This window comes from Heloderma suspectum, chromosome 16 (genome assembly GCF_057233095.1).
Source record: "Heloderma suspectum isolate Gila_16-S chromosome 16, 16-S_ref, whole genome shotgun sequence".
In the NCBI taxonomy this organism is placed as follows: Eukaryota; Metazoa; Chordata; class Lepidosauria; order Squamata; family Helodermatidae; genus Heloderma; species Heloderma suspectum.
Genome location: NC_139473.1, coordinates 11302716 through 11330073, shown reverse-complemented (window position 1 = coordinate 11330073; position 27358 = coordinate 11302716). Strand labels below are relative to the sequence as shown.

Here is a 27358-nt window from a genome sequence, read left to right as displayed (position 1 = left end):
CCAAGTTATACGTAATACATTTTAGGTTCCTATTTTATGTCTGACCAGAGAGAACTTCAGCAAGTAGTCTCTGAAACACCTGAACCATCCTAGAAGCCAAAAGAAGCAGGAAGAACTGGAGGCAGAGAAAGAGCATCTGTTCCTGTTCATAAGGAAGTTTAGGGAAACTCCTAAACCTGTTTCTGTTCAGGGGTAGAGTTTAGGGAAATCCTATCTGAAGGAAAAGTTTTTGAGAGCTTACTTAACTAGGAAAGACTATTTGGAACGGTAACCAAACATACTTAATTTAAGTACCTTTGACTAATCTCAACCTAATGTTTGAAAAGTGACAAACTGAAATAGCACATTATGAGCTTCCCAGAAGAACTAAATGGGCCCTTGGCCTTGATTCACCAGGGCTTTTACATTCTTAACATGTCAGGCAGAAGGCTAGGGTAGAATCCTCCTCCCTGAGTTGATCGCTTTCTATGTGCAGGGAATTACTATTATTACTTGCTTGGGGGAGCATTCCATCATGCAAGCCCGCCCTTGGCGCCTGAAGTCATAACTGTCCGGACACAGTTTTACTACTTCAGCGAGAAATAAGGCTGCAACCTACTTTCTGTTCCATAATCCCCTTTCTCCTGGTCTGTTTAGTATGGATGGCTGTGTGGAAGTCTAAGCATGTCATAGTAACTAAGCATGCCTTGGCTGTTGTCATTCAACCCACCCCATTTGTTTGGCAGAGGCGAAACCCTTCAGCGCAGCCCCACTCCGCATAGGGAGAGAGCCTGTGCTCTGGGCTCTATTTATAACTGACTTTGAAGCTGCCACCGTGCTCCTGGTTTCAGTCTCTTGCAGAGTTCAGGGTGGAAAGAAAAGAGGTATGCTTTGCTGGGACTTCATTTCCAGGGCAACGGAGGAGAGACTTCTCATTGCGGTATCTCCTCGCGTGGTTTGGCTGGGCGGCTCTTTGGAGTCCCCTTTTGTGGCAGCTGAAGGTCGCTGGAGGAAACTCCAGCTGGATCTCCACCGTGGGAATGCAGAGTCTGTTGGTCATTGGTGATTTTATTTTTTTGGCCAAAGAGAAGAACCACCCACGACGATTCCCGTTGCTGTTCCCCAAAGTGGAGTGTGTCTGTGCGTTCTGCTTATTGAACTGACTTGGTCTGCGTGCTTCTTTTCCTTAAGGCTCTGTAGAAGAACAGGAGGATGCTAAAGAAATACTTCAGCATCCAGATCACGTATGTTTTGAGAGTGTCGCTTTGAACGTAAGGGGTCTCTGAGGTGGTTTAATGCATCCCTTCTGACTGGGAAATAAATGGGGAACAGCCTCCTTGCCAGCTGCTGTCAACGTATCGCCAGTCTGATCTTCCAGGGACCGCAGGAGGATTCATTGGACGAGAGGTCACCCCTCTTGTCGACAGCTCCCGTTGCAGCTCAGGAGAGCACTCCCCAAATCCAAGCCAAGATGGGTGCCCCTGAGTGCTCAGTGGCGTACTCAGATATTATCCTTGGCAGTGGGCCGTGTGCATACCTGCAAAGCGAGGAAGAGGTGGACAGAGACTTAGCGGAGGGGAATAGCGACGGACAGCCGGCCAAGGCCTGTGATAGTTGCCAGGCACTCACTGTTGCCGGCCTGCTGCAGCAGGGCTTGGGATCTTGTGTTCTGGATGTCCTTCCTGCCGACCTTGAGCAAGAGTCAACACGGCCTCCAAACTATTCTTGGTCGCATCAAGCCTTCCGGGCTTGTGAGGTCCCCCGCGATCTAAGCTCAGGCTTTCAAACAAACAAGCTGGAAATGAGCGCAGGACCAGATGACAGAGCAGATGCCGGTCACAGGCTGCCAGCTTCCAATTCACACCAGTGCCGAGAAGCCCTGGGGACAGGTGAGACCGTGGGTTCTGATTCCGCTTCAGCTGATCCTGGGATTGTAGTTTGCATTAGCCAAGTTGGTTCTGTCTTTTGGTCTGGTCGCTTAGAGAGCATCTGGAAAGAGGATCCAGGTCGTTCCAAAGGCCTCTTCCTGTTCCACGCAAGAAGATGAAGGCATGAATAGAGATAAAGGAGCTTGTTCCTTAGTGGTGGATTCTAAGATTAGCATGATGTTGATCCTGAGTGACAAGTAGGTCCGTGATCCAAGCAAAGGAGGAGAAAGAAGAAAGCTTCTGGGTTAGGGGTCTGTGGGGTGACTTCCCCTACCAGATTCAGGTGGCCACCTGGATGGTATCCTATTCACCATAAGCCCTTGTGTGATGGGTGCAAAAGTACTAGGACCCAGCCACATGATACAGCTGGTGTGATACAGCTGCGTGAGAGCACAGGAGGAGATTCGAATCCATTACCTCTCCACATGGTGGCTACAAGAGTAAATCCCATGGCACATCCAAAGACTAGTCGACAGTCTGCAGCACAGCGCGTGTCAGCCTGCTTGCTAGAGCCCCAAGATTTGCAGAAGTACACAAAATATTTAGGGGGAAAGAAAACCCCCTAAGAGGGGCAATACCCCAAAACAGCCCAATGAGGAGTGAGCATGCCCAGTGGCCACAGAATTCTTGCGTGTCTGCAGGCAGGGTGGAATGGAGTATCCTGGGAGAAGGCATTGCTGGCGGAGTGGAGCACTCAACACTGTAGCATTTTGTTACATGTCCCCCATGTGTGTGTGTGTGTGTGTGTGTGTGAGAATCCACCACCGTCTGCATTCCTGCAACCTAAAAACATACACAAAGCAGAAATAGAGGGAGGGGAAATAGGGGAAGAATCCACAGTTGTTTCTGGCAAAGGCAACAGGGCGCAATGCTCCATGGGCACGAAGCGCATTGCTCTTGGTATCTCTGTGGCAAACAGCAACAACAACCTGTATCGTTTGCACAGAGCTGAAGGCCTCAATCCGCCTTCCCCCACCTGGCACCTTCCAGATGTGTTGGTCTACTGTCCAGCACCGCTGGAGTGCACCAAATTGTTCCCTAATCGCAGAAGTGCCAGCAATGACTGCAAGAGCATGTGACGAGTCTTTCTCTCCCCTGCCCACTAATCTCTGTGGGTAGGGCACATGCTTGCTTGCATGCAGGAAGGTCCAAGGTTCAGTGTTAAAAGGCTGGCTGGTTAGCAGTGTCGGGGAAGACATTGGGGAGCTGCTGCTGGCCGGAGCAAAAGATGGGCTAGTTAAGACAGCTTGCTGTATTCAGGCCAGTCTTTTAGCACTAGGCCATCCTGGTTCTGTGCAATCCTTCGCATTTAAGCATGGGGTCCCCCTGAAGGGCTGTTTGAGATCTAAGGCAGAAGGATCTTGCAGTTACACCGTAGCACAAACAAGGGTATATTCTGGATGGGCTTGGGTGCTGTATAGGATCCTAGCGTGGTAGGGTTGGAAGGGGCCTATAAGACCATCGAGTCCAGCCCCCTGCTCAGTGCAGGAGTCCAAAGCATCCTTGACAGATGCCTGTCCAGCTTCATAGAATCATAGCATAGTAGCGTTGGAAGGGGCCTGTAAGACCATCAAGTCTAGCCCCTTGCTCAGTGCAGGACTGTTGCAAACTCTTTTTTGAAACATCTTATACAATCTGCAAGCTTCTCAGATATATTTTAACTAGGAATTTGCTGTGCGTCCCCTGCCCCCACCAATACATTGATCCCCTGTGTGTACTTTCGGGCCATATGGGTTAATGTTTAATGTAGCCTGTTACACGGCAGGTCTAACTGCTCGGGGCGCCATTCAAATGCCTTTTACAGTTGCAAACGACAGGAGAGCAACCGTTGGCGAAGAGGGGGTAAAACCCAGTGATCAAATAACCAGGGAGAGGACTTGGAACCTTCTCTTGCTGTTGGTGTGGTTTAACTCTTTGGAGGCGGGGATGTAGGTCCGTGGCAGAGCATCCGCTTTACAAGGAGACGGTCCCAGGTTCGATCCCAGGTAGGGCTGGGAAGAACTCCTGCCTGAAACCCTGGAGAGCTGCTGCTGCCTGTCAGTGCAGACAACACTGGGCTAGATGGATGAAAGCTCTGACTTGGTATAAGGCAGCTTCCTGTGTTCCTAGGAGATGTTCACATGTGTGAAGGGGCGGTATGCGCACGTGGGGAGTACATCTTCAACCTTTTCATTGGGTATTTGGAGAAAGGTTGGCAATTAAGAATTTAAGAAGAGCCCTGCTGGATCAGACCAAGGGTCCATCTCCTCCAGCATTCTGTTCACACAGCGGCCAACCAGCTGCCCGCGGGAACCCCACGAGCAGGACACGAGCACAACAGCACCCTCCCGCCCATGTTCCCCAGCAACTGGTGGGGCAAACCGCACGGGCTCCTTTTACCAGTAGACCAGGGAGATGTGATAGAGCCTAAGCAGGAATCCCTTCCCCGGAAGCACTCTTAAGACTCCCCACCCACCCCGTCCATGAATCATGGCATTCAGCTACCAGTCTTCAAACCTCTGTGAGGTTTGCCTGATTTTGTTTCTGTAAACAGTCGTGTGTCTGGTTGCCTGCAGCGAGGCAGAACGTCCTCCATGCAACTGGGAATTGGTTGCAAAACTAGGAGGCAGGTAGTTTTTCCTCCTCTTCTCCCCCCCCCCCAACTTTATGCCATCTGCTTGTGCTGCAAATTGCTTATGTAGGCATGCTGCATAGAAGGGATGCTTGGGGGCATATTTGTAATACTGTGCTTGGGAAGGAGCTGTAGGTCAGCGGTAGAGCGGATGCTTTGCATGCAGGATGTCCCAGGTTCAGCCTTCAGCGTTTGCAGGTGCTGGAACGACCCCTTTCTCCTGAGACCTCGGAGAGCGACTGTCCATCAGAGGAGACCATACTTGCCTAGGAAGGCCAAGGGACTGGCTTGCTACAAGGCGGCTTCCTTTGCTAACGTTCATGTGCGTAATCTGCCGTAACTTGTCTGTGTCTTTTTTTCCCCCTTGCCTTGCCAAGGGCTCGTGGTAGGTCACGCCTGAAAGAAACGGAAGTCAATGTATTTTACGATGGATTCCAAATATCCCAGGTCCCGTGTGGGGGCACCGCCACGCAGAGCGGTGTGATGGTTCCACATAAACTCCAGCGGTCCTCCAAATAAAGCGATGTGTGTTCTCTGAGTGGGAGCTCTTCTAAAGGAAGCCATCCTGCTTCCTTTAGCCCATCTTCTCCCATCCCCACCCTCTCCAGTCACACAGGGCAAAAATGCCACCTCCTTTCTATTCGTGCCCTTTGATCTTGCTATGTTGCAATTTTGGCTTGACGGTGTTTGTCCTTTTTGGCAAGGAGGAGGCTGCTTGGCCTCTTCTAATGTCCTAGATTAAGGGCGTGATCCTGTGCATGTTTAAACAGAAAACAGTCCTACAACCCCAGCATTTTTTCTGTCTAAACATGCATAGGATTGCACCCTAAGAGTGCTAGTGTTAATGCTAGAAATACTGCTCACCTTTTTACCCACTGAAAGCCACCCTCCTTTTCTTTCTTGCAGAGGCAAAGTGGAAAAGATTTTCCACTGTGCCCATTTTACGAATGGGTTGGAAGTTCAGAAATGGGCAGAGGGGAATGGAGTCAAAACACATGTGTTTGGGGCAAGAATCTTAACATTGTGGGGCAGGGTGAAGGGAAGAGGCACGCATGTGTATCTCTTTAGTTATCGTAAGCATTTATATACTGCTTTTCAGGTACGCAGCCTCCCAAAGTGGTTTACAACAATATATATTTTAAAAGTACAGCGTTAAAAGAAATTAACAGCAAAACAGAAAACCTTTTTAAAAAGCCAGATAAAACCCATCTGTCAGATCAAAAATCCTTACTTGGTGGTGAAGATAACCAACCGTTCCAGATGAGCAAATTCCATATGCGTGGTGCCACAACAAAAAAGGCCCTATCCTGGGTCATTCCCTGTCTTTCCACGAACAGCACAGAAGGCCCTCGGATGAGGATCTGAATACCCAGGAAGGTTTAAGTGTCAGGAAGTGGAGTTTGAGGTATCTTGGTCCTAAGACGCTGAAGGGCTTTAAAAGTTTGAAACCAGCACTCGGGTCTGGAAAAGGATGAGGAAACGGTGCAGCAGTTTTGAAACTGGTGAGATATGTCCCAGTTGCCCATATTCTGTTCTAAATGTAGTCTCCAAACCATCTTCAAGGGCGGCCCCACGCCCAAAAATATTGTGGTAGCCCAAATATAGGTTGTTACCAAAGCTGGAGTAATTGTGGCCAGGTTCTTAATAGAATCTGCCTTGTATCGAGCAAAGGCCTCTTGTATGATATTGGGCTTCGGCGTTCCCCACAAGCACTGTATAAATGCAAAATTCAGTGCCAAAATGAGCATCCTGTAATAGTTTTTTTTTTTTTAAAGCACCCACCAGGCTTTTAGTCCTCAGTGTGTGGATTGCAATCTCAGAAGCCAGAGGGAAGCTGAATCAGATGTAACACTGGTCACGGATTAGGCAAAGGAGTAGCAGGATCCATGTGACCCAAGGAAGCAGAATATATTCAGCAAACTTCCTCATAGTTCATGTAAGTTGTGTGACTTGGGGCCACAAACACAACTTGGCATGGAACTTAGATCTGAAAAAGAAATAATGTTTTTCCCCCCTATACAGTGGCCTGGCTAGCATTTTCTCCCTCTGCACTTTTACAGCTAGCACGAAAATGGGGAGTCTGGCGCTCCCTTGCTGTCTCACCTTTTATATATAAATTTTCGCCCTTCCTCCAAAGAGGCTCGTAGCAACAACCCTGTAGGGTGGCATAGGTGGAAACGCGGAGTGGCCCAAGGCCACCTGATAGGACTCATGGCCAAACAGGGGCTTGAACCCGGGTCTGCCAGGTCCCGGTCTCCAGGTGTTCCAAAGCCTCTCCCTTTGCAACCCAAAGAACCATGTGTGCGGCGCGCCGGGCAGGGGAGCGGCAACGAGGCCTCCTTCGTTGCGTGAGGCGGGCTGGTTAGCGAGGTTTGTGCAATCCTCACATCTCAGCGGGAGTACCGGTTAGAGCTGCCTTGGGGCTCGGTTACCGTGCCCACACCCACATTGTGGTGTTTTTAATTAAAGAGGGTTCTTCAAACTTGAACCAAATTTGTTCTTTTTCATTGTCTCCCCGCCCCCCCCCCCCCCAGGACTCAAGCACATTCTGCCTCTTTTCTTCCTCTATTGGCTTGCCTCCCCCCCCCCCCCCCAGCCTTCAAGAGGCATACCTCCAAGGCAAAGAAAAGGGCGTTGTTCATTTGGGTGAGGGAAGAAAGGCAGATAAGGTGGAACGCCTGTTTCTAGTCAACACCAAAGCCGCAGAGAGAGGAGAAGAAGAAGAAGAAAAGCCAAAGTACTTTGCCTAGTGCCGTTCCAGATCTGCGGTTTAAACTCCTTCTCTGCCGTCATACCATACCAGCCTTGCAGAACTGGTTCCCTGCAGCGAGCAGAAAGAGGATTTGGGGGAAATCGGGTTGACGTTTACGTGGAACACCCTTCCCCCAACCTGGTGCACTCCAGCTGTGTTGGAGCCCAGTGCCCATCATCCCCGGTCAGCATCTGGAGGGCACCAGTTTGAGGAAGGGTAGTGTAGAAGAACTGGTGCAGAAAACAGATTCCTGGGTGAAACATGTCCGGGCGGTGCCAGGGGGCAGGGGAGCTGTTCCTTGCTTCTAAATGCATATCTGCCATTATTTTGTGCCTGGCTCCAATGGGTGGACCTAGTGAAATACACTGTGGATCAGGGGTGTTGAACCTCTTTCAGCTGAATTCAATTGAAGAGAAGCTATCCGGGGGCTTAATTCCAGTGGTGGGCAGGGCCAAAGGTGAAGGGGTGGGGCTAAAGGGAAAGGGGGTGGGCCTAAAATATTTAAAAAATCCAGCGTATTGTAATTTGAAGGCATCACTGTTAGTAACTAAGCTGTAGAAGAGGGATTTCACCCTGTTTTGAATGGGTGGGGGAATCTGCAAAAGCTGGGAGAACACCAAATGATGGGGTAAACCTGACCAGACCTATATTGCAAGCTTATGGAATTGATACCGAGTCCTTTTTTTTTTTTTTGCTTCTGATAGAGTAAAGCAGATGCTTAAAGAAAAACAAAAATCTTTATTCGAAGTGGATGGATTTGGTTACAATCTCACAAGTGCCTTATTCTTGCTGGTACCCATTATATAAGACGTCATTTAGCCTGGAGAGTTACTTTACAACTCTGACTGTGCCCCACTTATGGAAATCATTTACAGCATTGCGTCTACAATGCATGCCCTCTGCCTTCCTGGAGGGAAGGTTTGACAATCCCCCAGTCCATCAGAGACTCTGTCTGGGGAGGTTGAGGATGTCTCTCGTTACTTACTAAGATGTCCTCCCTCCAGCATAAATTTCTTGCCATCATTTTCCAGTGCCTCTCAAATAGACCACCTTTGGAACAGATATGCGTCCTTCTTTCTGGCACTGATGTTTTTACCGCTGCCCAGGTAGCAAAATTTGCCTTGGCAGCAAGGAAAATACGTGCCAAAGCCCAAACAGCCTAGTAGGGATGATTCTGTTGGATGTGTGAATTTATGTATATGTAGTGGTCAAGACGCTGAACTGCAGACCGGAAGGTCAGCAGGACAGCGGTTCGAGACCCGAGTGCTGCGTGACGGAGCGAGCTCCCGTCTTCAGTCCCAGCTCCTGCCAACCTAGCAGTTCGAAAGCAAGAAATTGCAAGTAGACAAATAGGCACCGCTTCGGCGGGAAAGGTAGCAGCGTTCCATGCACCTTGGTGTTCGGTCATGCCGGCCACATGACCACGGAAGCATCTTCGGACAGCGCTGGCTCTTGGGCTCAGAAATGGAGATGAGCACCACACCCTAGAGTCGGACACGACTGGTTGGGGACACCTTTACCTTTTTAAATATGTGACTGTACGGTTCGTTGGTTGGTTTGTTTTCTTTCCCTCTTTTTTTAATGTACATTGTGGTGGCCTATGGCTTTAAGCAATAAACTAGCTATCTACCTACCTATCTACCAAATGATGGGGGGAAGGGGGGTGGCCATCTGGGAGTCTTGGAGGGCCAGATTTGTCCTGAGGTTGTGCATCTCTGCAGTGGCTATTGCAAGTCCTGCCCACCCCTGATCTAAGGAACTTGCCGCCCCGGTTGTGGTGATGGCCAGCAGCTTATAGTTTATTTACATATATCGTGAAGTCCTTCCTTCTATCAGTCTTGAATCTCCTGCCCACCAGCATTCGATGACCCTGACCTCCAGTGTTACGAGAGGGAAGGAGAAAACCTGTCCATGCCACACACAATTGTATAAACATCCCTCATGCCCCCTTATGTACAGTTCTGGTCAGCCCACCTAAAAAAAGATACTGTAGAGCTGGGAAAAGGGCAGAAAAGGGCAATGCCTTTCCTAAGGCTTAGTGACCGACATGAAGAGCTTTAAGTTAAAATATGCTGGCATTTTTGGTGCTTTGGCCCAGTTTCTTTTGCCTCAGGCCCTTGTCAACCACTGCAATGCAGCCCCAGAGAGCCGAAATGGAAACCGACCCTCGGGATGAAATAGGTTCGACACCTATACAGTGAGGCAAGGTTATAACGCTTGTGGATTTTTGGTTTAGAAAGAAAGATAAGAACATCAGAAGGGCCCTGCTGGATCAGACCAAAGGTCCATCTGGCCCAGCATTCTGTTCACACAGTGGCCGACCGGCTGTTGACCAGGAACCAGCAAGCAGGACACGAGCGCAACAGTACCCTCCTGCCCATGTTCCCCAGCAACTGGTGTACCTAGGCTCACTGCCTCTGGTACTGGAGGTAACATAGAGCCATCAGGACAAGTAGCCATTGATAGCCTTCTCCTCCAGGAATTTCTCTAACCCCCTTTTAAAGCCATCCAAGTCGGTGGCCATCATTACATCAATTGGTGGCCATCACTAGATCTTGTGGTAGCGAATTCCATAGTTTCACTATGTGCTGTGTGAAGCAGTCCTTTTATCTGTCCTGAATATCCCACCAGTCAGCTTCGTGAGAGGACTCTGGGTTTCTAGTATTATATGAGAGGGAGAGAAATGTCTCCTTATCCACATTCTCCACACCTTTCGTACTTTTGTACACCTCTGTCATGTCTCCCCTTAATCTCCTTTTTCCAAACTAAACAAGTCCCAGCTGTTGTAACCTTCTCTCATAGGGGAGATGCTCCAGCCCCTTGGTTCTTTTTAGTTGCCCTTTTCGGCACTTTTTCCAGCTCTGCAATATCTTTTTGACCAGAACGGTACACGGTATTCCACGTGTGGTCGCACCATAGATTCGTATGAGGTCAGTACAATCTTGGCAGTTGTATTCTCGATTCCTTTCCTAATTATGCCTAACGTGGAATTTGCCACAACAAGTGGCATTACTGTGGGGTGTTAATGCCAAAGATTTTTCTGGGTCTCAAAATCTGATTTTCTCTCTCTCTTGTGGCCAGAGGAACACCCATCCAGCATAGCCCTGATGAATGGGGATGGCTTGCACGAGAACCACAGAGAGGAGTCCAACCAGGATGTCCACGAGGAAGCAGACCACGCAGATAGCGGGAACGATCAAGAGGTCATCGTCATCCAGGACACTGGCTTCACTGTCAAAGTTCATGCACCAGCAGTAGAACCTTTTCCCCTGCAGGTGAGTGTCTCTGCAAGACCTTTTGGTCTCAGTTGCTGGTCCCCGTCCTTTCCAAACCCTGATTGATTGACTGCGGTTCGGGCTGCCGTGTTGCGTGGCTGTTGCACCTCCTGCCTTAGATGCTGATTGTTTAAGCTGTTGCGTCGCTCCACGCTCCTCCCCACAGGGCAGATGCAGAATAAAATTACACAGATGTGCTCCATTTCCCTAAACTGTGCTAGGTGCCCGTCAGTTGATTTTTTGAAATAACCCTAAGCTCTTACGATTTTTCCAGGAAAGAGACAGCCACACACACAAAATGGTGGTGGGGAGAAGTTGGACAAGCCAATCAGATCAATCCATCGTGCGCGTAACTTATAGCAGCAGTTTTTTTAGGACCTTTGCGCTAATCTTTTTAGCAACCACCGCAAATAAAGAGACTTGATTAGTTACATAAGGATCCATATCTACAAGTAGTTTACACATTTGCTCAGCCAAAGTTCTGTCAGATGTCCCTCCCCAGCAAAGGTGCCCTGTGAGGTGAGTTAAGCTGAGGCCTAGTGACTGGCCTGTACGGTTAGGCTGCATAGTTAGGCCTGTATGGCTGCATGATTAGGCCTGTACGGTTAGGCTGAGGCCTAGTGACTGGCCTGCACGGTTAGGCTGAGGTCTGGTGACACCTGCACTGTTAGGCCTGTACAGTTAGGCTGCATGGTTAGGCCTGTACGGCTGCACAGTTAGGGCTGTACGGTTAGGCTGAAGCCTGCATGGTTAGGCTGAGGCCTAGTGACTGGCCTGCAATGTTAGGCCTGTACAGTTAGGCTGCATGGTTAGGCCTGTACAGTTAGGCTGAGGCCTAGTGACTGGCCTGCACGGTTAGGCCTGTACAGTTAGGTTGCATGGTTAGGCCTGTATGGCTGCATGATTAGGCCTGTATGGTTAGGCTGAGGCCTAGTGGCTGGCTTGCATGGTTAGGCTGAGGCCTAGTGACTGGCCTTCACGGTTAGGCTGAGGTCTAGTGACGCCTGTACAGGTAGGCCTGTACGGTTGGGCTGCACGGTTAGGCCTGTATGGCTGCACGGTTCGGCCTAGACGGTTAGGCTGAAGCCTAGTGACTGGCCTGCACAGTTAGGCTGAGGCCTAGTGACTGGCCTGCACGGTTATCCACTGAACTTCATGGCTGTGAGTGGGATATGAATTTGGAATGTGTTTTTATTTGTTTATTATTTATTTATTAATAATTTAATAGATTTATATACTGCTATCCATTTCCAAAAACAGCTCTAAGCAGTTTACAAGAAAATATCAAACATTAAAATACATCATTACATGCATTAACAAATAATTAAAATACGTAATAATTCCTAAAATATGTATATAAAACATTAATAAAAACATTAAAACGACTACAGCACATAATTGGAACAGACTGGGCACCATGCTCGCTCAGGGAAGGCCTCGGTAAAGAAATGGGTCTTTAACTGGCATTACTAAAACTAAATATAACTAATATAACTAAAACAACTTATAGTTGGTGCCTCCAGGATAGTCATTTCACAAGGTGGGTACCACCACCGAGAAGGCCCGCTTCCTGGTTGCTGCCTAATGGCACATTCAGCAAAGCCTCCTCTGATGATCTTAATGATTGCACAGGTCTGTACTAGGGAAGGTGATCTGGGCAACCTAGTCCCAAGCTGTGCAGGACTTTATATGCCAACAGCAATACCTTGTACTTGCCTTGCTGGCTAGTACATGGCCAGTGCAGTTGCTTCAACACCAGTGTGATGTGTGCATGGCTAGGCACTCCACTCTGCCTCCTGGCTGCTGCATTCTGCTCTAGCTGCAGCTTCCGGACCAAGCATTGAGGGTCGCCCCATATAAAAGTGCATTATAGTAATCGATATTGTACTTCAGGTGTTGGCTGCCTTGGATACTTTGAATTGAAAAGCGGGTTAAAATACTTCAACAAACAAAATGTTTGTTTTGGAAGAGACAAACCACCTTGAAAGAGGAAACCCTGCATATAGAAGAATAGCACATCAGGGAAAAGGCCTTGTCCTTGACAGGCTAGCTGTCCATAGGCAGGGACTTTTTTTTTTGTTCTGCTCTTTAAGAAGATTTGCCGAGGGTGGTTAACCCTGCACAAAGTAGGGCTGCATCCATCATTTCCTGCATGGTAGCTCTGACATCTGCTGGTGTTGCTGAACTGGAAGAATTAAACTTCTTTTGAGCTTCAGGAGATGCTAATAAATGCTCTTGTTTCAGAGATCTTAGAGTTCGCCTTGGTTTTTATGCTTGAATTGTTTTATCCTGCTCTTGGTGGTGGTTTTTAATATTTTATTGTATGAAATTGATTTTTAGTAGTTTGCATTTGTTTTTTGTGTATGCGTTTTCTGTAAGCAGCTGTAAGCACCTTTATTTTATAAGGGAAAGTGGGCGTAAATAAGTTCTGTTTCGTCCTTGTCCCCCTCCGAACCCACCACGACAAGGTCTCTCCTCAAGAGATGGTCCAGGAGATCCACCAAGTTTTGATGGACCGCGAAGATACCTGCCACCGAACGTGCTTCTCTCTGCAGCTCGATGGCAACGTTCTGGATAACTTTGCTGAGCTGAAGACCATCGAAGGGTTGCAAGAAGATTCGGCGTTAAAAGTAGTAGAAGGTAATACTTGGAAATGCACATTCTAGGGTGGATGAAAGCTCCGGAAAGCCTTTTAACAGGAACCCACCCATCCTCTTAAGGCAGGGGGGAGTTGAATGTCTTTCTGGGGCCAGATTCCATTTCAGAGAAGCTTGGGGGGGCTGCATTCCAGTGGCAAAAGAGCCCAAAAATATCAGTATGTTTTTAGCTCACTGTCAGTAGCTAAGCCTTAGGAGAGGCATTTCACCCTCCTAAGCAGAGATGTCTGTTGTGGGGAAATCTGGCCCTTTTAGAGCTCGCCAGGTTTTCCCGGTGCCCTGCCTCAGCTTGCATTTGCAAGCCGAGCCACGGGCTTTTTCCTGAAATTGGGGGACTTTTGTGGGTTTTTTCCGTAAATACCCATTTGTGCAAATTTCTCTTTACGAGGGGGAGAAAACTGGAAAATTTGCAAACTGGGCTAACTCAGTGCAGTCGAGTCAGGCTAACTTGTGGGGAGGCGAGCTGCAGTCCAGGGAGTCGAGCTGCTGAAAGCTCGGCACCCCCACCCCCCCCACCCCGGATGGATTCCTCCAACATCCCTAGCTGTGTGGAGTCAGGCCTCTCCCTTTTTACTTTAGAAATGCAGCAGGAATTGGTAAGGAGGAGTGCTTGGTTAATCTTGGATCTCTTAGGAAAAGGGATAAGATGGCTGTGCGTTCTCCTGGCAGGTGCCTGGCAGTTAGAGAACTGGTGTGGTCTAGCGGTTAGAGTGTTGGATTAGGAAGACCTGGGTTCAAATCCCCCCCCCCGCTGCCATGAAGCTCACTACGTCACCTTGCGTCGTGAATTCCTTGAGTTGAGCGATAAGCAGCTGCTAGCGTTAGTCTTTAAACAGTCCAAGGTCAAGAAGCCAGGAGTATCAGTCTGAAGCCAAGGAAAATAAAACCCGATACAGGGACGCGCTGAAGAATAGTCGGAGTCGTTCTGGGTTTGAGAATATCAGAGCGGGAGCTGGGAGCTGGCAGGAACGTTTTCTGCTGTGGATGAGCATCCAGCATTGTTTCCAGCACCTGAACTGGGTTTGAGGCATGTCTTTTATGCAGAGGCTGATTGATAAGTGAGGCCTGCTGGGTTGGGCTGCAGATGTCTTCTTCCTGCCCATGTGCAGGGCCCTCCCCAAACACTCCCAGGCTGAGGCGTTCTGGGTCCTCCTCCATCACCAAACGGAGGCACAACACCTTAAGCAGGGTGTCATCTCTCATGCCTAACCTGGCTCATGCGGCTTAGTTTTCTCCCCATCGTCCCGAATTATACTAGCTCCTTGGAGGAAAGATGGGATATAAATGCAATAACCAAGCTGCGACAGGCATAGGATGTTTCCAGAAAGAGAGTGCCCAAGTCGCGTGTGCTTCGTCTAGGTATTTCCGCACGAGAGAGCAAGTCCTCCTAGTATCCTAGAATTTGAGGGGGCCTTCTGAGACCTCTGGTCTAGCCGTCCCCAGCCGCATGCCTCCCGATGTTTTCAGCTTTGACTGCCAGCAACCCCAGCCATCATGGCCAGTGGTCAGGAATCCTGGGAGTTGTCACCCAAAACATCTGGAGGACACCAGGTTGAGAAAGGCTGCTCTAGTCCAACTCTGCTTGTTGCATGAAATCCAGAGCTAGGAAAGCTCCGACATATGGCTCTCCAGCCTCTGCTTGCAGACCTCTATCAAGTGGAAAGCCCCCCCCCCCGCCCCCCTGGCTCCTCCATTTCACTGCTTTTACTGTTTCTCCTAAAGTTCTGTCGAAATTTATTCTCCAGTAACTTAAGCCTGTTAGATCTAGTATTTCCCTCTGGAGGAGCAAAGAACAAGTCATAAGAACATAAGACCTATGCTGGATCAGACCAAGGGTCCATCTAGTCCAGCATTCTGTTCACACAGTGGCCAACCAGCTGTTGACTGGGAACACACAAGCAGGACACAAGCGCAACAGCACCCTCCCACCCATGTTCCCCAGCAACTGGTGTGCATAGGCATATTGCCTCTGAAACTGGAGGTAGCATAGAGCCATCAGGACAAGTAGCCATTGATAGCCTTCTCCTCCAGGCATTTATCTAACCCCCTTTTAAAGCCATCCAAATGGGTGGCCATCACTATGTCTTGTGGTAGTGAATTCCATAGTTTAACTCTGCGCTATCCTCTTCTGTGAGACGTCCGTCTTTGAGGAGGACTGCCATGTCTCCCCTCTGCTCAGTTTTCTCCAGGCTAAACATCTCCAGTTCCTCCAACCTTTCCTCCTGAGACCTTTGCCCCATACCCCTGACCATCTTCATTGCCCTCCTATGAATCCGTTCCAGTGTGTTGTGTCTGCATTCATTCTAGTGTGGCACCCAGAACTGGACTCAGCTCTCCGGATGAGGTCTGACATGTTATTTATCCTTTCTCTCCACCTCCACCCCGCTCCCCCAAATCTTACCAGAACCATACACAGTCCGGGAAGCCAGGATACACGTCCGACACATCCGAGACCTCCTGAAGAGCCTTGATCCCTCAGACGCTTTCAACGGCGTTGACTGCAACTCGCTGTCGTTCCTCAGTGTCTTTACTGAAGGGGACCTCGGAGGTAATCAAGAAAAAATGGTCCCATCTTCCACATCCTTCTCTTGTGGGAGTAAATGCCTTGCTTTATACTCCTTGGCGCATTTAACCAAGGTGCTAAGTCAGTGGCGTAAGCTGTGCGCAGGTGGGGGACATAGGTGCATGGGAGATCCAGGATGGGTTCTCCTCTTCCCACAATGCACAGTTCTTTGTCAAAGTTTGTTGGGATGGCTCGGTGTAAATTTGTGGAGGGGCAGTGCCTCTAGTTCCCACCAGCCATGATGGATCAACATGGGGAAGAGAACACTAGGACTGCTGACGGATTTTAAATCTTAAGTCCATTAATTGTACGAGTCTTAGTTGATTTTAAATATGCATGCATTTTCGTACGAGAATCAAGCTACGGAGGTGGGGAGGGGAGATGCTTTTGTTTTAGGAGATGCATGCATCTGTTGCCAAAGGCATCATTCTCCAAGAGGCGTTTCATGTTCTCATCCCCCCGAAGGAGAGAAAGCCGAATGAAGCTTTTATAAGCACTTCTGTTGAAAATAATTCTGTCTGACTTTATTAATTGGAAGATGCCTTTTCTTAGTTGACCAAGGGGTGGATTCAAATGTTGCAGTCCTATTAGGAGCCTACCTCTGACTTGACCAGATGTTGGAGGGCTGTTTCCATTCTACCCTGTTTTGTGAGCTTCCCAGAGTAGGGATGTCTGTCCTTTTGGGGGGCGATGGATTCCCATGGTACCCCCAACTTGGCTTGTAGTTGTGAGCTGAGCCAGGGAGTGGTCCCTGAAATCTGAGAACCTTTTCTGGTTGTTGTTTTGGGGGGGTTGCATAAAAAACAATTTGCGCAAGTTTCGGCCGCAGTTTGTGCAAATTGCACGAGACTCGGCCACAGTTTGCGCAAATTGCACGAGGCTCGGCCGCAGTTTGCGCAAATTGCACGAGGCTCAGCCGCAGTTTGCGCAACTTGCACGAGGCTTGGCTGCAGTTTGCACAAATTGTTTTATGCAAATAAAAAAATGGAAATGAGCAAGGTGGCCCAACTTGATGCAGATCAAGTCAGGCCAACTTGAGGGAAAATGAGCTGAAGTCACGGGGGCATGAGCTAACTAAAGCTCTGTGAACTTCACCCCCCGGATGGATTCCTCCAACATCTCTTTCCCAGAGACTGGCTGCTGTCGGAGGCAGGCTGCTGGTCTGGATGAAGCTTTGGCAGAGCAGTCCTCTGCTCTTACTGCACGGAGAAGCAGTGCTGCTCTTGGGTAATTTTAGACTCTGGACATAATGGTCTCACAGGGATGGAGCCCTTTTTAGATGGCAATGCATGATTCCTTCGCTCACTCCAAAATGTGGCTAAGCCAGCTCTGCTGCGATTGGGGGCCCTCCTGTTCATTCTGCCAAGGGGGCCCTCAGACCTTGGCCTCAAAGTCCTACCGCGACAGGGCCTCTGCAGAGAACGGCTTTTATGAGAGGCAATAGAAGCTGCTTGTGATGTGTGTGCTGATTTGGTGGGGGGCGCTCGCTTTACCCCACTCTAACTGATTATTTCAATGCAGGATGCTGCTCTGCTGAGGGTTTTCGTTCTTGGGAGATCTCCCCACCCCCGTCCAGCCTCCCGGCATGCGCCCCTGCTCCCGATCCTTCCTTCCCTTTCGATCTACCCAACCTCAAGGCCGGGCTGGGCCCTGGCAGGAAGAAGACGGGGCTGTGCGTCATTTTGTGTTTCAAGAGAAACTTAACTCTGCCACCTATGTGCAGCAGATTGCATTCAGCAGTGGATTTTTGCCTAGTTCTCTTTCTGCTACACATGCCACGTGGCAAAAGAAGCCCCACAGGGTACTGATACCTCAGTCACCGCCACCCAGCGGAGGCTGGCGGCTCCGATGTCAGTGAGGCGGTGAATCCGCTCCGGGTTTTAGTCTGAACCGGTCCGAAGCCTAAATGAGCTCTCCAAGGTGGTGGCTCCGATCTCCATGGGACAGTGAATCCACTCCAGGTTTCAGCAGAACCGGTCAGAGCTCCTTTAGAGTTCTGACCAGTTCTGCTGAAACCTGGAGCGGATTCACCGCCCCACCTACATCAGACCCACTGCCATGACCGCTCCTACTGGAAATGTCATGTATCCATCTCTTCCCTCCTTTGTCCCATGAGCTAGAAATTTGCTGTACTTTTAATTTAGGGAGCCAAGATGCTTTGGGATGCTGAGATCTGTGCTCAGTACCAATTTGTGCTCAGCTGGTACAATTGCAGGATAAAGCAGATGTGCCTATGGTACAGAATTGGGCATTTACAGAAGGAGAAGTAAGATCGCTGGGGAAGGAATTGCGATGGGGGGTGGCAGTCAGGTTGGGTGTATACGTCCTACGTCCTGAACACTGCAAATTTAATAATAATAAAAAATCTTGCATGTTCTCAAAAGCAAATCGAAGGCAGTGAGGTCTAGAGACTTGCTTCTTTTTTAAAAAGAGAGAAACTCATTCTCGAATCTGCGTTGGATGCCCAGCGTTTAAGGCGTAATTCTCAACCAGGGGTGGGGGACATGTGGCCTTCCAGACATTGTACTACAACTCCCATCAGCCTTAGCCAGCATAGCCAATGGTTAGGGGTGAGTAGGGTTAAGGTCGAGCAACATCTGGAGGGCCATTTTTATATATTTGTATGTAAATCGTTTTTATATTATGTTACAATGTTGTATTTTAAGGTCCGTGCAAAAGCATTTTGAGCATGTAAAAAGGTAGCATGTCAGGGAGACAATTGAGCTAGAACCCCTTTTCCTGGGACATTCTATGTGGAACGGATTTTTTTTTTTTTTTTTTGTATGGAAGTGCATTCTGTCTTGTGAGGCCTGCACCTGCAGGCTAAAGTAGCAATGCCCTGTCATGGGTTTAGAACTAAGCTTGACACACTGGGCAGCTAATCCAGGTCCCAGAGAATGCGTTGTTTTCTGTTTTTAAAAAGCAAGTTTCTAGTCCACTGCTTGAGGTGAGAATAGGCCACTGATGAATACCTTTGCCACCCATCCTAGGCTGGCCTGCTAGCTTACCCGTTGGTAGCACTGATCCGTTTTCTGTCCCCCGTGTTTTTGTTCTAGACAGTGGCAAGCGGAAGAAGAAAGGTACAGAAATGGAGCAGATCGACTGCACTCCTCCTGAACATATCCTGCCAGGGAGCAAAGAGAGGCCCCTCTGCCCCCTTCAACCTCAGAACAGAGACTGGAAGGTAGAGTTGTAGAATTGTACTCGTGGGGAAAGTGTTGGGCTTCTCCCGTCTAGTCCAAAACCTGCCCAAAGGCAGGACTGTGTGCACCGACCAGCTCCACCCCGCATGGCCACATGCAGAGAGGAAAAGACGCTTGGTGCTGAGTTACTTAACTGGCAGCATCATGTAGTGTAGTGCTGTAGCCGTCAAGACGACCGGCAAAGGAGCAAACGTCCAAATAGTCTCCTGTATTAGTTTAAAATGCATTTCACTGGATCCTGTCTTTTATTTCCTCTCTCTCTTTTATGTCATGTACGCGGCTGGTGCTGTATGGAAAGAATACAGCGTTGGCATGTGCAGGGAGAGACATTCTAGATACCTGATTTCCTGACATGGTCGTTCAGCCTTCTCCAGTCAGGTGCCTTCCAGATGTGTTGGACGACAACATCTATAATTCCCAGCCAGCCTGGCCGGTTACGGGCCTTGCAGTCCAACACATCTGGAAAAGGCTGTGCTCGAAAGCTGCCTCAGTGTTGTCTACACCAGAGATGGGCAAATTGTGGCCCCCCAGATGTTTTAGCCTACAACGCCCATCATCCCTTGCCGTTGGCTCTGCTGGGTATCGGCGATGGGAGTTATAGGCCAAAACATCTGGTGGGCCACAGGTTGACCGCCACTGGTCTGTCTTGACTAATATTGGCTCTCTGGGGTCTCGGACAGGAGTCTATCACAGTCCTGTCTAGGGTTGAACCTGGGACCTTTTGTCTGCAAAGCGTGTGTTCGACCACTGTGCTGTATGAGGCTTTCAGATATGCCATCTCCCAGCTGTAGTCCAAAGTGGGGAAAAAAGTCAAGGGAAACTGGCTCCGTATCATCCCGTTGCGCACACAGATTGGTTTCCCTGGCACCAAGTCATGTCAGTGAGTTGGAACCTTTTGCATGAGCCTCTTCACCCGCCCCCACCCACCCCCTTCCTTTTCTGGCTTCCTGTGTGATTCCACCCACCTCCCCCACCACCCGTCCCAAGAGGAACCTATGGATTTTTGCTGCAAGGCTGTACGTCCCAAACTCTGTCCTCTGAGCAGATTTGTTAGGGCGCAATCCTATGCGTGTTTAGGCAGAAAAAAGTCCTCCAACTATAATAGTCCATATCAATACAGTCTCGCTATCAATAACACCACCAAAGCCCACAGTAACACATGCTAAGGAGTATGAGCTGCCTGCCTTCAGAGGAATCTGGCTGCCCAGTTCTTTAGAGAGACTGTTCTGTGCATACCTCTTCACTGGAAGGAAGTCCAGAATGGCAACTCAAGACAATGGGGAGACTCAGTCAGGTATGTCTCTGCGTCAGGAGCAACAGTGATCCACTTGGGCCCAGAGCACACACAACAGCATCACCTATCCCAAGAAGAGGCCAAGTGCTCTAGACTTAGCTCCTTCCAGTGACTCATTGCAGAGGTGCAACGGACAACCTATCTGAAGCATGGCTTCAGAATTAGGGCACAATCCTATGCATGTTTAGCCAGAAAAAAAGTCCTACAACTCCCAGCATTCCTCAGCTAGCATGGCTGGCTGGGGAATGCTGGGAGTTGTAGGACTTTTTCTGTCTAAACATGCATAGCATGTATCTTTAATGATTTCATCCACATTTTTCAGAGGGTAGCTGTGTTAGTAACAAAAACAGCAAAGGGTCTTGTGGCACCTTAAAGTCTAATGCATTTATTCTGGCATAAACTTTTTTGGACTACGGCCCACTTCATCAGATGCATGGAGTGTTATGAAGAGTTTCAGGTTTTTATAAAGTAAATGTGGTGGGTATAGGAATCTGAAACTCTCCACGAGACCCTTTGCTGTTTTTGCTACTAACACAGCTACCCTCTGGAAAACATGGAAGAAATCATTAGAGACGCAATCCTATGCATGATTAGGCAGAATCATGGAATAGTAGGGTTGGAAGGGGCTTACAAGGCCATCGAGTCCAACCCCAGAAAAAAAACTCCTACAACTTCCAGCATTCCCCAGCTAGTCATGCTAGCGGAGGAATGCTGGGAGTTGCTGGACCTTTCCTGTCTAAACAACTCCCAGCATTCGCCAGCCAACCATTGCTAGCTGAGAAATGCTGGGGGTTGTAAGATTTTTTTTTTCTGGCTGAACAGGCATAGTATTGTGCCCTAACTCTGAAGCCAAGCTTCAGAGAGGTTGTCTGTCGCATCTCTGTAGCGAGTCATTGGAAGGGAGCAAAGTCTAGAGCACTTGGCCTCTTCTTGGGATAGGTGGGTGCTGCTATGTATGTTCTCAGTCTGAGTGGATCACTCCTTTGCTCCTGATGCTGAAACATATCTGACTGAGGCTCCCCGTTGTCTCAAGCTGCTGTTCTGAACTTCCTTCCTTCCAGTGAAGCGGCATGCGTAGAACCGTCTCTCTAGGGAATTTGGCAGTCTGATTCCTCTGAAGGCAGGCAGCTCATACTCTTTAGCATGTGTTATTATGGGCGTTGGTGGTGTTACTGATAGTGATACTGTATTGATACGGAATATTATCAATCAGTGATCTTCCTTAGGGTCAGTAGACCAGTAATAAAGACACACATTTTCTCTAGCAGTTACTTATGTCTTTGAAAACTAAAAATACAATAAAACTATAATTTGTAGATAAAAAGCATTACTGGCTTGGGCATGCTGGGAATTGCAGGACTTTTTTTCTGTCTAAACATGCATAGGATTGCACAATAACTAAATAAATAATCAATCACAGATAGCAGAGTAAAAATTGCTGGACGGTGGGAGGAGGAAAGGGGAGAGGAGGAGATGATGATGAAATAGCAGCAGCATAATAATAGCACCATCAGAGTGCTTGCCACTTTAAAAAAAAAGTGTCTTGGAAGTTCGGGGAAATTCTGCTCCAAGGGTTATTGTGAACAAGCAAGGGCAGAACTAGACCACAACACTGCAGAAGTTATCTACGTGTCTATTAAAAATGCCTTCTAACGGAAAGGCGAATTCTATGTCTTCCCCTTTCTAACCCTCTCCCCAAAGCCTCTGCAGTGCCTAAAAGTACTGACCATGAGTGGCTGGAACCCCCCACCCGGCAACCGGAAGATGCACGGGGACCTCATGTACCTGTACATCATCACCGTGGAAGACCGGCACGTGAGCATCACTGCGTCCACCCGAGGCTTTTACCTCAATCAGTAAGTGGCTAGATGGTGGTCTTTCTCCCAGCCCCTTGCGTCAGGCATGGAGAGGCTTAGTTCTTTTCTTGCAATTTATAAGGATGAAAAGCCCAATGCATTTCAGCCTCTTTCTTTATTCTTAGGCCTTCTTCAAAGGGATGTAGCCATAAATATAAGAAAGGCAACATGTAAGTAAAAAAAAAATATATTAGCAATTAGTAGAGCACATTGCAAGCAAGGCCTACGCATACATTGAAACAATAGAAAACGATTGCAGTACTCCATATATGTTCTTATAAAACCGTTACTAGGGCACATTGCAAGCAAGGCCTGTGCATACATTTAAACAGTATGAAACAGTAAAACGTTTCCATGCTCACTTACAAGATCATCTGCAGAGATTCTTACAACAGATTGTCTTATGCCATAAATGCTGGTGGCTGGAAAGAATATGCTGAAGGTAAGTAAATTTTAACTTGTGTGTCGTCTCACCCATATGCTACACATTTCTTGTTACAGCCCTTTGAAGAAGGCCTAATAATAAAGAGGCCGAAACTCGTCGGCCTTTTCGTCAATGAAATCTTTTACAGCATCCCGAGGCTGTAAAAGATCTTACAGTCCTTTTGTGTTCACCTTGGATGCCCACCTGCCTTAAGAACATAAGAAGAGTCTACTGGATCAGACCAAGGGTCCATCTAGTCCAGCATTCTGTTCACACAGCCGCCAACCAGCTGTTCAACAGGAAACCCACAAGCAGGACATGAGTGCAACAGCACCCTCCCGCCCATGTTCCCCAGCAACTGGTGTCCATGTGCAAACTGCCTCTGGTCCTGGAGGTAGCACACAGCCATCAGGACCAGTAGCCGTTGATAGCCTTTTCCTCCAGGAATTTGTCTAGCCCCTTTTAAAGCCATCCAAGTTGGTGGCCATTGGTGGTGGCCTTCCATCTCTGCAATCTGTAAGGCACTTTTCGGCAAAGCCCCCCAGCGTTATTTAGATGTGTGTGTTTGTGTCGCTTGATGACGCGTGTGTATTCACCCTGTCCGTTGTTCTGGGAAGCCACTTTCTCCAATGTCATGATGCAGCGCGTGACTTTTCCTTACTTTTTCCGCTTCGTTTGGCTCTTGTCGCCTGTTTTCATGTCGCCCTGTTTTGATGCATGATCAGCATGCTTGAACAGAGTGTCTCCTCTTCCCAGTGTTCAGGCTCTGCTCTTCCTTATGTAGTTGAAGCAGCGCCACTTATGCACCAAAGCAGGGGAGGGCAGCTTGCGGGCCTCATCCAGCCCACAGAGGTTCACCAGCTGGCCCACAGGGCCTTCATGGATTCCGCTGCAGAGCCTGTGGGCTGGTGGGGGACGTCATGGGACGCCTTCCCCATTAGGGAAGCCTCTGCACAGGCAAAGCATCCAGGACTGAGCTGGCGGAGCACCAGTTCAGTCCTAGATGCTTTGCCTGCCCCGGGTCTCCTCCCCAACAGGGGAAGGCCCAGGGCAGGCGAAACCAGCTCCCGTCAGCTACACCAGAAGGATCATCCTCCTGACGTGCCTGCGGGGAACTGAATGACATCGGGCAGGGCGACATCCCCTTCAGCAGCATTTGGCCTGCAGAGGGGTTGGTGGGGGGTCATCCAACCCCCCCCCCTCCACTTTTGGCTGTCTTCCCTTGCACCAAAGGAAGCCATCAGCAGGCTTGATGCTGATGCCCAAGATGCCCAAGATTTGCAGAAGTACAAACCATCTTTAGGAAAACATCCTCAGAGTGATGTACTGAGCATGCTCAGAGGCAGTGGAATGCTGACTGACCGTTGGCAGGGGAGGAGTAGAGGGGGTAGAATGCAGTGGTTGGGATACTGAAAAACAGCAGCACTCTGCACGACAACATTTTGCTGCAGTAACAAGAAACTGAACACCCGCCCACCCCCCAGAGATGCTGCACATGGACCACATGAGCCCTTTATAGACCATCCACCTTGAACAGAATGTGTTATATCCAGGATTCACAAAATGAGGAAGGGGGGTCTTTGGTTGCTGGCCAATATTTCTGATTGCTTCTGACCTTTACCCTTCTCTTGGGAGGGAGGTGGGTTGTTGCCTGTGATGTCAGGTTGAGTTTCAGAAATACTCCTCTCAGGCCCGGTGTGCCTGCCTCCTCTTTGGTCCCCGCTCCCCATTTCTGCCACTAAGTTTTCAACTGTTCATTTTTTTGCAGGTCCACAGCATACAACTTCAACCCCAAGCCTGCCAATCCCAGCTTCCTCAGCCATTCCCTGGTAGAGCTTCTGAACCAGATCAGCCCTTCCTTCAAAAGAAACTTTGCTTCTCTGCAGAAGAAACGGTAACCTTCTTCTTCCCAACCCCCTCTTTTTTTCTTTACACATTTCCTGGGTTTGTCTTGATGGGTGAAACTTTTTAATTTGTATCCTGTTCTTCAACTGCTTAAAAAAAACCCTTCAAGTTACTAGTTATTTACGATGAAAAGATAAGCTCAAAAATTTGCACGAACAATATAGTACAATATTGCACGAGGTCCTTTCAGGTGGAAAGATAAGCTTGAGAATATTGCGCAAAGTCCTTTAAGGTGGAAAGATAAGCTCGAGAATATTGCGCAAACAATATTGCAGGAGGTCCTTTAAGGTGGAAAGATAAGCTCGAGAATATTGCACAAACAATATTGCACAAAGTCCTTTAAGGTAGAAAGATAAGCTCGAGAATATTGCGTAAACAATATTGCACAAAGTCCTTTAAGGTGGAAGATAAGCTCGAGAATATTGCGCAAACAATAAAGAACACTGGAAGCTGCCTTATACAGAGTCAGGCATTGGTCCATCTAGCTCATTATTGTCCATGCTGACTTGCAGGGGCTCTCTGGGGTCTGAGGCAGGGGTCTTTCCCTTTCTGGAGATGTTGGGAATTCAACCAGGAACCCTCTGCATGCAAAGCACGTCCCCAAAGGGAGCATGCGTCCTTGCCTTCTTGCTGCTTGAACCGATGCCAGTGTTCTTTCACCTGCATTTTAGTCAACTTGCAGAAGTGCAAGTGCTAGGGTGCATTATAAGCAAACCCATATTTTTTTTATTATGGCACCTTCTACCGCACCCATCAAAGAGATTCCCAGGGCAACTTACACACACAAAAAATCAAACACAATTACAAAAAAATTACAAACTTTCCTAAAAGCTGCGAAGATCATTCATTCACTAAAGCAGCAAATCTAAAATCAGCAGGAGATAAGAACAGCACAGCTGCAGCTTAAAAGGTCTTGGAAAATGTAAAAGTCTTCAACAGCCTCTGAAGTGTGGCCCCCAAGTCCCTTAATTCAAATTTGATCCATCTCTTGAGTTGCTCAGAATACTGAAAAGATTTGCTGCTTTCCAGAAGACAGAATTGTAACACTTGTTGCATATTGTTTGACTTTAACCCAGTGTCCAGAGGCACCCGCTGGAGCGAATATCCACGCCCTTCCAAGTGTACACCTGGACCGCACCCCTGGCTGAACACGCCATGGACTGTGTGAGAGCAGAAGACGCTTATACCTCAAGGCTGGGCTATGAAGAGCACATCCCAGGACAGGTAGTGATTGGACTTAAGGGGGCTTTGGTTTGGGTTCTGTAGTGAATGTTGCACGTGGGTCTATCCACATTCAACACTGTGTTACAATTTGGCATCCAAGACACGCTCCAACCACGTCACATTTTGTTTTTAAGCAACGAATTTCTAGTCCTCGTGAAGACAGAGGTAATGTTGATAACCTCTGACCATCTTCCTGTTTCAATTATGATTGAGGATGGTGGGGCCGGCGAAGCAGCAATTATTTCTGTTGCGTTTATCTCTTTTTAGTTCAGCGCTCTAAAGAAGGCGACCTTTTTGGAGGCCCACAGTCTAATACAGACAATAAGACTGCGGGGGGGGGGGGTCAAAAAGAAACAAGCGAAAGGGGAGTTTGAGGACATGGTTCAGGGCTGCGGTTGGGAGTGGGGGAAGAGATGGGAATGAACTGATGTGAATCGGTTTTCTCTGCCAACATTTCAGATGGAAAAATAGGCACCTTTGAGTGTACTTTCAGTGCTCTTCCTTACATACCGTTTGCACAGTACATTTATAGGGACTGGAAACTCCTCCTTATATGGGGAGAGACTGAACGAACTGGGTGTGTTTAGCCTGGGGAAGAGAAGACGGAGGGGAGATATGATAGCACTCTTCAAGCACTTGGGAGGTTGTCCCAGAGAGGAAGGCCAGGATCTCTTCTCAATCATCCAGAGTGCAGGACATGGAATAACGGGCTCAAGTGACAGGAAGCCAGATTCCGGCTGAACATCAGGAGAAACGTCCTTACTGTTAGAGCAGTACGACAATGGAACCCATGACCTAGGGAAGTGGTGGGCTGTCCCACACTGGAAGCATTCGAGAAGAAGCTGGACAGCCACTTGTCAGGGATGCTTTGACTTGGATTCCTGCATTGAGCAGGGGGTTGGACGTGATGGTCTTATAGGACCCTTCCAACCCTACTACTCTATGATCCTGTGAAACCAATGTAGCAGGGAGCCGCCCTAAGGGAGGGCATCCCTGTGAAGCAAGTCTGACCGAGAAGTTTATGCCCAGACTGCTGGCAGCTTCTCTAACTTCCATTTCATCTCCCCTATTGATATTTGTAGATGTGTGGATTAGCGGGCTCTATGCGGTCTGAGAGTTTCCTAGAATCTGCATTTGTAAAGAAGCTGGTCATTAACTAATAAAGTAGGGTTGGCCTGAAGCCTTGTTTCCTGGAGTGTGTTGATTGCGAAGGGAGAGGATGAAGGGACAGTATGGCCTGGTTCAGACATCATAATCTTGGTTTGATAAACCATGTAGCTTAAAAGATACAAGACTTGGTTCGATAAATTGTAGCTTAAAGGACACCGGGCCAATTCAGATGGTAACCTTGTTGGGCTGAACACCCAAGGTTTATGGGCCCAAGAATGAGTCATCTGCCTACACGCTCCCCTCCCCTGCCCAGTCTTAGTGCTGAGATCATATCTTGTTTATGCCACAGTTTCCTGTATCATCTGAACTAGGCAACTGTAGTTTAAACCCTGCTTGCTAATCTGGATATAAAAGGCTGGCTTTATTTCCTAATTAGTAAGGGCTTACTAATTAGGAAACAGTTTCTCAGTTTGGATGTAACCAGAAACTATGGTTTTAAACAAGCCACAATCCTTGCACTGAAGCCAGGCAAAGGGAAGGAGGGGTGAAGGAGCATATGGGCTCCTGGCTCATTCTC

At 48.5% G+C, this 27358-nt stretch overlaps 1 protein-coding gene across 1 annotated transcript in view; it reads left to right on the top strand.

The window, feature by feature from the left end:
• Positions 1-27358, top strand: part of CLUH (CLUH binding protein of NUMT mRNA) — a 104814-nt gene that overhangs the window by 34202 nt on the left and 43254 nt on the right. Inside the window, exons 4-10 of the mRNA XM_084822676.1 lie at positions 10352-10545; positions 13014-13185; positions 15607-15750; positions 18822-18949; positions 21964-22118; positions 24311-24436; positions 25524-25671. Coding sequence (XP_084678802.1) covers positions 10352-10545; positions 13014-13185; positions 15607-15750; positions 18822-18949; positions 21964-22118; positions 24311-24436; positions 25524-25671 — 1067 coding nt within the window. The remainder of the gene's footprint in view (positions 1-10351; positions 10546-13013; positions 13186-15606; positions 15751-18821; positions 18950-21963; positions 22119-24310; positions 24437-25523; positions 25672-27358) is intronic.